General features: G+C 48.5%; 1 protein-coding gene and 1 long non-coding RNA gene across 8 annotated transcripts in view; one reads left to right on the top strand and one right to left on the bottom strand.

The window, feature by feature from the left end:
* Positions 1 to 8,305, top strand: part of LOC116418708 — a 12,533-nt gene extending 4,228 nt beyond the window's left edge. The window contains exons 2-3 of the long non-coding RNA XR_004228840.1: positions 6,466 to 6,598; positions 7,812 to 8,305. This is a non-coding gene — a long non-coding RNA (uncharacterized LOC116418708). The remainder of the gene's footprint in view (positions 1 to 6,465; positions 6,599 to 7,811) is intronic.
* Positions 7,156 to 12,280, bottom strand: part of TMEM40 (transmembrane protein 40) — an 11,446-nt gene continuing 6,321 nt past the window's right edge. The window contains exons 3-9 of one of the 7 annotated variants that reach the window (XM_026453247.2): positions 10,743 to 10,778; positions 10,326 to 10,358; positions 9,894 to 9,941; positions 8,972 to 9,043; positions 8,785 to 8,859; positions 8,068 to 8,130; positions 7,158 to 7,314 (exon numbers count right to left, since the gene is read on the bottom strand). In XM_026453247.2, coding sequence (XP_026309032.1) covers positions 7,295 to 7,314; positions 8,068 to 8,130; positions 8,785 to 8,859; positions 8,972 to 9,043; positions 9,894 to 9,941; positions 10,326 to 10,358; positions 10,743 to 10,778 — 347 coding nt within the window. In that variant the 3' untranslated portion in view covers positions 7,158 to 7,294. Of the gene's footprint in view, positions 7,315 to 7,415; positions 8,025 to 8,067; positions 8,131 to 8,784; positions 8,860 to 8,971; positions 9,044 to 9,893; positions 9,942 to 10,325; positions 10,359 to 10,742; positions 10,779 to 12,280 lie in introns of those variants that run through there. The other 6 variants (XM_026453249.1, XM_026453244.1, XM_026453250.1 and 3 more) reach the window with 6 other exon arrangements.

The following is a 12,280-nucleotide window of genomic DNA, read 5'->3' as shown; positions in this document are numbered from 1 at the left end:
TTTTTTTTTTTTTTTTTTTTTTTTTTGAGACGGAGTCTTGCTCTGTCACCCAGGCTGGAGTACAGTGGCCAGATCTCAGCTCACTGCAAGCTCCGCCTCCCGGGTTCTCGCCATTCTCCTGCCTCAGCCTCCCGAGTAGCTGGGACTACAGGCGCCAGCCTCCTCGCCCGGCTAGCTTTTTGTATTTTTTAGTAGAGACGGGGTTTCACCGTGTTAGCCAGGATGATCTCGAACTCCTGACCTCGTGATCCGCCCGTCTCGGCCTCCCAAAGTGCTGGGATTACAGGCTTGAGCCACCGCGCCCGGCCTGAGTCCCTATTTTCAATTCTTCTAATTTTTTTTTTTTTTTTTGGCAGTCTTGCTCTGTCGCCCAGGCTGGAGTGCAGTGGCGTGATCTCTGGCCTGGCCAACATGGTAAAACCCCGTCTCTCCTAAAAATACACAAAAATTAGTCGGGCGTGGTGGCTCGTGCCTATAATCCCAGCACTTTAGGAGGCTGAGGCAGGCAGATCACTCGAGGCCAGGAGTTTGAGACCAGCCTGGCCAACATGGTGAAATCCTGTCTCTATGAAAAATACAAAAAAATTAGCTGGGCATGATGGCAGGTCCCTGTAATCTCAGCTCCGCGGGAGGCTGAGGCCAGAGAATCACTTGAACCTGGGAGGTGGAGGTTGCAGTGAGCCGAGATTGTGCCATTGCACTGCAGCCTGGGAGACAAGAGTAAAACTCAGCTCAAAAAAAAGAAATAGGCAATTACTCTGCTGAGTGTTAGGAACTCCAACCACTGGGAAAGCCCAGGGGGCCGATGGTGAGCATACACCTCAAGTCACACTGTGGATTAGACCTTTGGAATGTCTTCAAGCTTACCCTTCCTTTCTTTTCCTGTGTCCCCCCTGCCTCTAATCTCACCCCATTAGTCTGAGTCCTCTGAGAAGGAAATGCCAGGATGAGATTAAATTGTGCAAGGATTTTATTAAAGAAAACACGTGTAGTGGGGAAACAGGGAGGGAAATGAGAGGATTGGGATGTAAGTCCAGCCCCAGGTGAGGAAGAGAGGGAAAGAGGGTTGGGTAGAAGGGTCCTAGTTGGCCATGCAGTCTAAGGAGGGTTTGGCGGGGTGTTGGGGAGTCCTTAAGCCAAAGTCTGCTCAGAGAAATCCCATGTCTCCTAGGAATGGGCCTGCCTTAGCACCCTGCTCATGGCAAAGTCATCAGGTGGGGGCATCTCAAGGCAACTGTGTCCTTGCTGCAAACAGAGCACTGCAGTGCTTGCTCAGTTAGGATCCCTAGAGCTGGAGGCCTGTGAGGCTCATTCTTGTCCTGCCACAGCCCCCACAGGGCTACCAGAGGAGTGCAGTGATCTTTCTGAAGTGCAGTCTCACTATGCCATTTTTCTGCTCAAATGCCTTCCAAGGCTCCACGTTGTCCTTATTGTCCTTAGGCTAATGTTCTCAGCTCTTTTGTTTGTTTGTTTGTTATTTGTTGTTGTTGTTGAGACGGAGTCTCTGCTCTGTCTCCCAGGCTGGAGTGCAGTGGCGCGATCTCAGCTCACTGCAAGCTCCACCTCCCAGGTTCACGCCATTCTCCTCCCTCAGCCTCCCAAGTGGCTGGGACTACAGGTGCCCGCCACCATGCCCAGCTAATTTTTTGCATTTTTTTAGTAGAGATGGGGTTTCACCATGTTAGCCAGGATGGTCTCGATCTCCTGACCTCGTGATCCACCTGCATGGCCTCCCAAAGTGCTGGGATTACAGGCGTGAGCCACTGGGCCTGGCCTGTTCTCAGCTCTTTATCTCAGGTGTCAAGGTCCTGCTGGGGGAGGGGAGCAATTTACCTGTGTGCTCTCTTGCCCACCTGTCCTGAGCCCTACTCCCACCTTGGATGCCTCAACTACACTGGTCTAATCCCTTGTTGCTCTAAGACGTACTATTCTTTTTTTTTTTTTTTTTTAAGACAGAGTTTCGCTCTTGTCGCCCAGGCTGGAGTGCAAAGGCACGATCTTGGCTCACTGTAACCTCCACCTCCCGTGTTCAAGCGATTATCCTCCCTCAGCCTCCCAAAGTAGCTTGGATTACAGGCACCTGCCACCATACCCAGATAAATTTTTTCCAATTTTAGTTGAGACAGGGTTTCACCATATTGGCCAGGCTGGTCTTGAACTCCTGACCTCAGTGATCTACCTGCCTCAGCCTGCCAAAGTGCTGGGATTACAGATGTGAGCCACCGCACCCAGCTGTGCTATCCTCTTTTATTCCTCCACACCTTTGCCCATGCTGTGGGCCTCTGCCTGGATAGCCCTTCCCTACATCTCCCAGCTCCAGTGTTAAGTGCTTCCCTCAGATTCCTAGGTTTAGTCAGCAGTGTCCCTTCGCTCCTCCATCTGTGGTACAGGCCCAGATCCTCTGGAGTAGACAGAAGATTCCAGGGGCTGTGTCGGGAGAACAGGATAAACAACCTCCACAGTCCTCTCAGACTTCTCTTGAAGGGACAGATATCTCTTCAAGTCCCTTTGGGGCATATGCACAGAAGTATATGTGCAGAAGTATTAGTTTGAAGGCTGATAATATACCATGCTTTGATTATTCATTCACCCATTGATGGACACTTGTGCTTCCCCTTTTTGGCTACTGTAAATAATGCTGCTGTGAAAATGGGTGTACCGATATCCCTTCAAGTCCCCTTTGGGTATATGTGCAGAAGTAGAACTGCTGGATCATATGGTAATTCTATTTTTAGTTCTTTGAGGAATCACTATACTGTTTTCCATAGCAGAAGTTGAAATTAAATTTAAAAAAATCTTCCCGGCACAAGCTGACTTGTATGGTTTTGAAATCCATATTCTCGCCCTCCCTCTACTGTGATCAAAGCAGAAATCTAGCACACAGCATCCAGGACAGCCAAAGACCAAAGCCCATCCCCTTCCACATCACCTCCTCCTCACCCCTCCACTTTTCAACACTGCCTTCCTGGGCTCAAGATTCAATGCTTTATTTTTAGCCCACACGTTGGACTGGGGCTCCAGGAATGCACTTGATGCCTGAGGTGTAACCAGACGCCTGCGTGCACCACTTTTAGCTCCTGTCTTTAGCTTGACACGATAAAAAGCCTTCAACAAAGCAAGCAGCTGTAAGCTTGTGGGCTGCAGGCCTGATACAGTTTTATTTAACCACTAATAATTTGAAATTAAAAAAAAAAAAAAGTGGTCCATGTAAGGTGGCCTGTAATCCCAGCACTTTGAGAGGCCAAGGGTGGGCGGATCACCTGAGGTCAAGAGTTCAAGATTAGCCTGGCCAACATGGTGAAATCCTGTCTCTACTAAAAAAAAAAAAAAAAAAAAAAAAAAAGCCAGGAATGGTGGCAGTTGCCTGCAGTCCCAGCTACTCGGGAGGCTGAGGCATGAGAATCCCTTGACTCTGGGAGGCAGAGGTTTGCAGATCGTGCCACTGCACTCCAGCCCAGGCAACAGAGTGAGACTCCATCAAAAAAAAAAAAAAAAAAGTATAATAGACATAACATAAAATTAATCACCATAACCATTTTTAAGTGTACAGTTCAGTGGCATTAAATACTTTCACAGTGTTGTGCAATTATCACAACCATCCATATCCAGAGCTTTTTTCATCTTCCCAAACTGACACTCTGTTTGGGAACCAATGTTTGGGAGCATTAAACACTAACTCTCATTCCCTGTCCCGCAGCCTCCGGCACCCACCATTCCACTTTCTGTCTCTATCAATCTGACTACCCTAGGTACCTCATATATGTGGAATCATAACTGTATTTGTCCTTTTAACGTAATGTTCTCAAGGTTTATCTGTGTGGTAGCATGTGTCAGAATTTTTTTTTTATTTTTAATTTTTTTTAGAGACAGAGTCTTACTCAGTCACCCACACTGGAGTGCAGTAGCATGATCATGGCTCATTGCAGCCTCCAATTCCTGGGCTCAAGTGATCCTCCCACCTTAGCCTCCTAAGTAGCTAGGACCACAGGCATGTGCCACCATGCTTGGCTAATGCTTTTATGTTTTGCATAAGTGGAGTATTACTGTGTTGCCCAGCCTGGTGTTAAACTCCTAGGCTCAAATGATCCTCCTACCTCAGCCTCCCAAAGTGCTGAGATTACTGGCATGAGCCAATATGCCTGGCCAGAATTTCCATTTTTTTCCCCTTTGATTTTTGTTTTATTGTGAAGTCTCAAATAATTTCCCTTTTTAAAAGCTGGTAATATACCATGCTTTGTTTATTCATTCACGCATTGATGGACACTTGTGCTTCCCCTTTTTGGCTACTGGAAATAATGCTGCTGTGAAAATGGGTGTACAGATATCCCTTCAAGTCCCTTTTTAGCATATGCACAGAAGTAGAACTGCTGGATCATATGGTAATTCAATTTTTAGTTCTTTGAGGAATCACTATACTGTTTTCCATGGCAGAAGTGGAAATAAAAAAAATAGTTGCCAAACTCTAGATTTGGGGCTTCTGCTAAGAAACTGGAGATCTGACCCCAGTGGTCTTGCACTTGTAGAACCAGCCTCCTCAGGCCCCTCAGAGATACCTCCCCAGCTGAGCAGTGCCTTTTCCCCAGAGGTCTGGGTCCCAGCTCTGGAGGACCCTCTCTCAATCTTCTCATACTTTATTTATTTATTTATTTATTTACTTACTTACTTACTTACTGAGACAGAGTCTTGCTCTGTTGCCCAGGTTGGAGTGTGTGGCATGATCTCGGCTCACTGCAGCCTCCACCTCCCAGGTTCAAGTGATTCTCCTGCAGCAGCCTTCCGAGTAGCTGGGATTACAGGCGCCCACCACCAAGCCTGGCTAATTTTTGTATTTTTAGTAGAGACGGGGTTTCACCCTGTTGGCCACGCTGGTCTCGAACTCCTGACTGCAGGTGATCGGCCCGCCTGGGCCTCCCAAAGTGCTGGGATTATAGACTGAGCCACCACACCTGGCCTCTCACTTCTAATAGCGCCAACCTCTTTCCTTTTTCCCTCTAGCCCTAGGCAGTTCCCTCAGTTACACTTTGTGATACCACGGTCCCTTTTTGTCTTTCCAGTAGTCCTGCACCTGGTTAACATGTCCCCTCTATTACATTCTCTCTGTTAAAGCACCTGGTGTGGTTTTCGTTCTCTTGGCTGACAGATCCCACTCAGCTGGTGTTCTCACCTGAAATTGTTAGACAGCAGCTGCCCACTTTGGTCAGGTATATGCTCTTCTGTTCCCCTATTCCTGCTCCCTACTTTTTTCATTTTTATTTTTTTGATACAGGGTCTCACTCTGTCTCCCACGCTGGAGTGCAGTGGTATGATCATGGCTCACTGCAGCCTTGACTTCCTAGGCTCCAGCGATTCTCCCACTCCAGCCTCCTGAGTAGCTAGGTCCATAGGTACACACCACCACACTCCTGAGCTCAAGCAATCCACCTACCTTGGCCTCCTAAAGTATTGGGCTTATAGGTGTGAGCCACTGCGCTCAGCCCCCGTTTTTCTACATCTTGCTGACTCTGCCTGCTTGACCCTAAGGGGATCTGATTTGTGGTCCTGTCTACTGTAATAACGCCCATTGACTGAGCATGACCTATGTGCCAGAGTCTGTGCATAAGACTTTACGTAAGTATCTCATGCAGTTCTCAACATAACACCATAAGGTGGGCACTGTTATGCTCCCCACTGTACAGATGAGAACACTGAGGGCTGGGAGAGGGGAGGACTTGACCAAAATCACAGCCAGGGCCAGCCTCGGTGGCTCACGCCTGTAATCCTAGCTCTTTGGGAGGCCAAGGTGGGTGGATCACCCGAGGTCAGGAGTTCGAGACCAGCCTGGCCAATATGGTGAAAACCCATCTCTACTAAAAATACAAAAATTAGCTGGGCATGGTGGTAGGTACCCATAATCCTAGCTACTCAGGAGGCTGAGGCAGGAGAATCACTTGACTGTGACAGGTGGAGGCTGAAGTGAGCTGAGATTGCACCACTTCACTCCAGCCTGGGAGAAAGAGCAAAACTCTGTCTCGAGAAAAAAAAAAAAAAAAAAAAAAAAACACCTAATTTTTTTTTTTTTTTTTAAGGAGAGATAGGGTTTCACCATATTGGCCAGGCTGGTCTTGAACGCCTGACCTTGTGATCCACCCGCCTCGGCCTCCCAAAATGCTGGGATTATAGGCATGAGCCACCGCACCTGGCCAGAAGTTACCTTTCTGAGTTTTGAGAACAGCATGTCTGTGACCATCAAGAACTCAGTTCAAGTTCAGGAGATCTATCATATAGCATGGTGATCATAGTTAATAACAATGTATTGTATACTTGCAAATTGCTGACAGTAGGTTTTTACTGTTCTCATCATAAAATATGGTATGTGAGGTGATACATATGTTAATTAGTTTGATTTAGCCATTCCACATATTTCAAAACATGTTGTACACTACAAACATATGCAATTTTTATTTGTCTTTTTTTTTTTAATTTTAGAGAAAGGGTCTTGCTCTGTCGCCCAGACTGGAGTGCAGTGGCTTGATCGTGGAGTGGAGTGACTGCTGGAGCCCTGAACTCCTGGGCTCAAGCAGTCCTCCTGCCTCAGCCTCTTGAGTAGCTGGAACTGCAGGTATGTACAGGTATATACCACCACATTTGGTCATTAACAAATGAAACAAAAATTGTAGAGATAGGGGTCTCACTATGTTGCCCAGGCTGGTCTTGAGCTCTTAGCTTCAAGCGACCCTTAGCCTGAGCCTCCCAAAGTGCTAGGATTACAGGTGTGAGCCCCCATGCCTGGCTGCCATTTTGTTTCTGATGATCATTTTCCTGCCTTTTTTGGGGGGGGTGGAAAAAAATGGTTTTAGTCCCCAGCATCGTACCTGCATCAGGTTCACCAAGGGACACCAGACTGGTGGCTCCCTGCCTCAGGGCAGTGGACTATCTATCTCTCCCGGGATGGCTCGGTAGCACCTAAGAGTGTACCCGGATAGCCTGGGATTTGAGAAAAACCATGACCCAGACAGATCACAGCTTGCAGAGCCCATGGTCTCTTGCTATCTTCTGAGAGCAGTGACCTCCCAGAATCTTCCTGTTGGTCCAGGTACTGTGAAGGCTCAGGTCCCACACCCACCCTCTGCCTTCCATCCTGGCAGCTGGGTTGCACAGCAGTACATTCAGACCACATGGAAGGAAAAACGTTCTTTTTATTGGTCTGGCTTGCTCTCCTGCGCATCTCTCAGAATGCCGGTCTGTCCTTGTGGGCTCAGGTGTCACAGTGGTGGTCACAGTGGGGCCTGCCTCTGCTGCCCGCCTGGCAGTGGCCTCAGTCAGTCTTCCTGAACCCTGGAAGGCAAAGGCCACAAGATGGCATGGGATTCTGAAGGCAGCCAGGCTTCATCCCCACCATCACCTCAGATGCCCAAGTACCCCTCACAGCTGGCATGATGTAGTCACCTCAGAAGCCATGGGTCTCAATGACCCACTGTCATAATAGCTAGTTTTCTTTTTCTTTATTACATGGATTAAAGGAGACAGATATTTCCCCAGCACAGCCACTTGGCCTCTCCATTCTGAGACATAAGGTGGTCACAGAGCTGTCAGTCAAGAAAGACGACATGCTTTCGCCCAGCCCAGCCACTGAAGCTGTGTGACTGTGGGCGAGTCACTCCACCTCTCTGAGCCTCAGTTTCCTATTGGTCAAGTGTAGCATTGCTAAAGCCTACCTCCCCAATTGCTATTAGGCAAGTACAGCCATGGAGGAGATAGTGTTTGGGGAAGTGTAAAGTTCTATAAGAGAATGAAGACTAACCAGACCATTTTTCTACTGTTTCACACTTCAGGCCTTTGCATCCATTCCTCACTTGATCTTCACAACACACTTGTGCAGTAGAAAAGTATCACACCTATTTTCCAGTTGAGGAAGCCAAGGCTACATGGCTCATCCAGGGTCACAGAGCTAGTAAACTGGCAGAGGTAGGACTCGAACCTGGGTCCTCTGCCTCCGGGCTGTGTTCTTTCCTGTATGCTAAGTCTCCTTCTAAATGAAGACCCTGCTAGGGAGAAAAAGAGTGAACACAGGAAGACTTTAAAAGTTACCTGTCAGCCTGAACTTCTGGAAGAGGGGGATGAAGCCTTGCAGGATGCTGTGGATGCGGTACACTGCTCAGAAGCAAAGAAAAAAGTGAGTTAAGTTTGTACCCCCACAAGGGATACCTGGTCACCATTGGACAAGGACCTAACTCATGCAAACAAAGCTCTGATGGCGGAATTTCAGGCAGCAGGTTAAGCTTAGATAATGGTACTAGAGTTATTATTACTGAAAACAACAACCGTGAACAGCAGGAATAGTGGCAGGAAACTCACTTGCCAAATTCAGTTCCCAACTCCATTAACTAACTTGTTTTCAGTATCTGGCTAGTTCTATTTTGTTTGCCACTTTTATCTTTTTATTTTATAGACAGAGTCTTGCTATGTTGCCCAGGCTGAACAAATTCCTGGGCTCAAGCGATCCTCTTGCCCCAATCTCCTGAGTAACTGGAATCATGGGCATGTGCCCTGGGCCCGGCCTGTTTGCCACTTTAAACTGTTGCTGTTGCATTGTATGGAGCTGCCCATTTTTCCCACAGGGTTTTGCCAGTGACCTTACATTGACCTTGAAAGTGGTCAGGAAGAAAACATGAGCATAAGGAAAATTTTTTTTTAAGTGTACATTGTGACTCTCTGGTCCACACTTGAATGAGTATGAAATTGAATATTTCTACCCACTACCCCTCCAAGAGACTGTGTGTGTGTACATGCTGGGGAGGGGCTTACCTAGTCCAAAGTAGATGCCAACGGTTTCCAGGGAGGCAAAGGTGAGCAGGCCGACCCCAAGAGACATGAACCAGTCTGGAAGGGCAGTGAGGGAGGGAATGGTCAGCTTCCAGGTCTTGACGCCCCTGCCCCCTGCACCCCCCCCCCGTGCCATTCCCCTTGTGCATTCCCCAGGGCACCCCCCTACCTGCATAATAGTGATAACACACCAGCAAGGCCCCGATGGCAAAACACAGGAGGACAAAATGGAAAAACTCATCTGTGAAGGCAGGGGTGGGGAATCAACATCTGCTGCTTTCTCTCTTTTTTTGGGGAGAGGAGACAAGGTCTTGCTGTGTCACCGAGGGTGGAGTGCAGTTGTGAGATCACAGCTCATTGCAACCTTGAAGTCCTAGGCTTAAGCAATTCTCCTGCTTCAGCCTCACACGTAGCGAGGCCTACAGGTGCATGCCATCACACCCAGAACATTTTTAAATTTTTAGTAGAGACAAGGTCTCGCTATGTTGCCCAGGTTGGTCTTGAACTCCTGGCCTCAAGCAATCCTCTCATCTCGGCCTCCTAAAGTATTGGGATTACAGTTGTGAGCCAGCATGTCTGACCTTTTTTTTTTTTTTAATTACAAAAAGTCTCTGTGCTCAGCGCCATGGACTTTCCTCTTGCCCTACCCTTCCTCCTAGAAGTCCCCATGGATTCCAGGCCTGGAGCAGGGAGGTTACTCCCATTTTCACTGCTCCTTTCCCAGAGTCTGGTCTAATCTAACCTTACAACTCTCTCAGCTCAGCTGACCTCCAGCTCCCCATCCTGGCCACAAGGCCTGGAAGGCATTTACCATCCTAGTGACTGTGCATAGCAGAAAGAGCAGAGGACCAGGGCTCAAGCTCAGGCCACACCACTCACAAGCTGTAAGGCCGCTCCCCAGCCTGGAACCTCAGTTTTCATATCTGCAAAATGGGAACCATTGTCCCACCCTGTTGAGTTGATTCTGAGCTGAGTAATATGTAAACTGCAGGGTATACGACAGAGGTGGGTAATGATTGCTACTGTGCTATTTCACCCCTAGAAATCCAGCCAGACAGGAAAAAGCAGGTCTGCTACACCAAGTTCCTTACCATCTTTCTTTATATTCAGTCTTCTTAACTGAGAGGCCTCCACTTCTCCTTAGGAACAAGAGAGAGATGAGTGTTTAACTTTGATGCAGGACGGCAGGTGGGATTTTCCCTTCCCTACCTCATTGAGAATTAATATCCTGAGTACTTCTTCCTGGGTCAGAGGGCACTCACTGCAGGATCAGTCGAGCAAAACTGTGAAGATGGGGGTGCTGTCCTCGGAACCCCCACTGACTTCCTCCTCCTTCCTCAGGCCTGAGTCTGCCTTCCGTTCCATTTCCCCTGCACTGGAGATCCCCCTTCTGAATCATAGTGACATTGGCTGGCAACAGTCCCTGCTGGGACTAACCCACACTCTCAGGCTGTCTGAAGTCCCAACCCATCGTCTGGAATCAGCACCCACTCTGGCTCTCCTATCTGAGCTTGTGTATTTACCACTTGCTGGGTCAGAGCCTCTCCTTCGGAGTCCTGGAAACGAGAAACTCAACATTAGTGCCCAACCCTGCTTGGGGTGCCGTAACAGGTGCCTCCACCCTGGGGAAGGCTATAGGTGACCTAAAAAAACGTCCCCATGGAATTCTGCAGCCCCCAAAGATCCTCCTTTCTATTGATGGCTGTTTGGTTGTAATCTCCTTGGGTCTTGCTGGGACAGCTTTCCAAGCTCCCCAGGCTCCCTGCTTCATGCCACAGCTGGCCCAGCCCGCTTGATGAGCCTAGGCTCAGTGGACCTGGGGCTCCTGTTTCTCACAGTCAGATACCTCAACAGGAGCTGGCTCTCTTAGGGGAGGGGTGATGCCTAGACCTGGCTCAACACCAGCACCAACAACCTCTCTCCCCTAACTGAACACTCACCTGATTCCCCAGAGGGTACCACCTCTCCTGGAGCATCTGCACAGAAAGGAAATCAGTGATCATATACCCATGATCCTCTGGGGAGGGAGAAGTCATGCTTCAGGGAAGGTGGATCCTGCTGGGAGACTTTCCACTTTACCTGGAGTGTGCCAGGTAGGGAATGGAGCCGGCTGGAGGGTTCCTGTTCCAACTAAAGGGGCTGTCAATTTCCCCAGAGAAGCCAGGTTTTCAGGGAAACTTCCTAATTACAAAAAAGTTTGGGCCGGGCACGGCGGCTCACGCCTGTAATCCCAACACTTTGGGAGGCTGAGGTGGGCGGATCACGAGGTCTAGAGATTGAGACCATTCTGGCTAACATGGTGAAACCCTGTCTCTACTAAAAATACAAAAATTAGCTGGGCATGGTAGCGAGCGCCTATAGTCCCAGCTACTTGGGAGGCTGAGGCAGGATAATCGCTCAAACCCCGGAGGCAGAGGTTGCAGTGAGCTGAGATCACACCACTGCACTCCGGCCTGGCGACAGAGTGAGACTCTGTCTCAAAAAAAAAAAAAAAAAAAAAAAAAGGTTTGGCAACTCTTGAATCAAAATTCCATTGCTTGGGAGACATGACATTATTTTATGTACTACCATGTAAGAAAAGCCCTTGACAGTTATAAATGTAAGTTGCTAGTGATTTTTTTTTTTTTTTTGAGATGAAGTCTCGCTCTGTCCCCCAGGCTGGAGTGCAGTGGCGCGATCTCTGCTCACTGCAGGCTCCGCCTCCCGGGTTCACACCATTCTCCTGCCTCAGCCTCCTGAGTTGCTGGGACTGCAGGCGCCCACCACGACGCCCGGCTAATTTTTTTGTATTTTTAGTACAGATGGGGTTTCACCGTGTTAGCCAGGATGGTCTCCATCTCCTGACTTCATGATCCACCCGCCTCGGCCTCCCAAAGTGCTGGGATTACAGGTGTGAGCCACTGCGCCCAGCCGCCAATGATTTTTTAAAATAGAGATAGGGTCTTGCTATGTTGTCCAGCCTGGTCTTGAACTCCTGGGCTCAAGCAATCCTCCCACCTTGGCCTCCCAAAGTGCTGGGATTATAGTCATGAACTACCATGCCTAACTTTGCCAGTGATTTTTAAGATGCATCCTGATTTCAGAAATATTCAAACGTGAAAAAAATGTGGTGTAGAATTGATGAAATATATTTACATTCATAATTTTATTTTTAAAATTTATTTATTTAAGGCCGGGCGCGGTGGCTCAAGCCTGTAATCCCAGCACTTTGGGAGGCCGAGACGGGCGGATCACGAGGTCAGGAGATTGAGACCATCCTGGCTAACATGGTGAAACCCCGTCTCTACTAAAAAATACAAAAAACTAGCCGGGCGAGGTGGTGGGCGCCTGTAGTCCCAGCTACTCAGGAGGCTGAGGCAGGAGAATGGCGTGGACCTGGGAAGCAGAGCTTGCAGTGAGCTGCGATCCGGCCACTGCACTCCAGCCCAGGCGACAGAGCGAGACTCAGCCTCAAAAAAAAAAAAAAAAAAAAAAAAAA

The sequence above is a fragment of the Piliocolobus tephrosceles genome, chromosome 2 (assembly GCF_002776525.5).
Source record: "Piliocolobus tephrosceles isolate RC106 chromosome 2, ASM277652v3, whole genome shotgun sequence".
In the NCBI taxonomy this organism is placed as follows: Eukaryota; Metazoa; Chordata; class Mammalia; order Primates; family Cercopithecidae; genus Piliocolobus; species Piliocolobus tephrosceles.
This window is presented reverse-complemented; position numbering and strand designations above follow the sequence as displayed.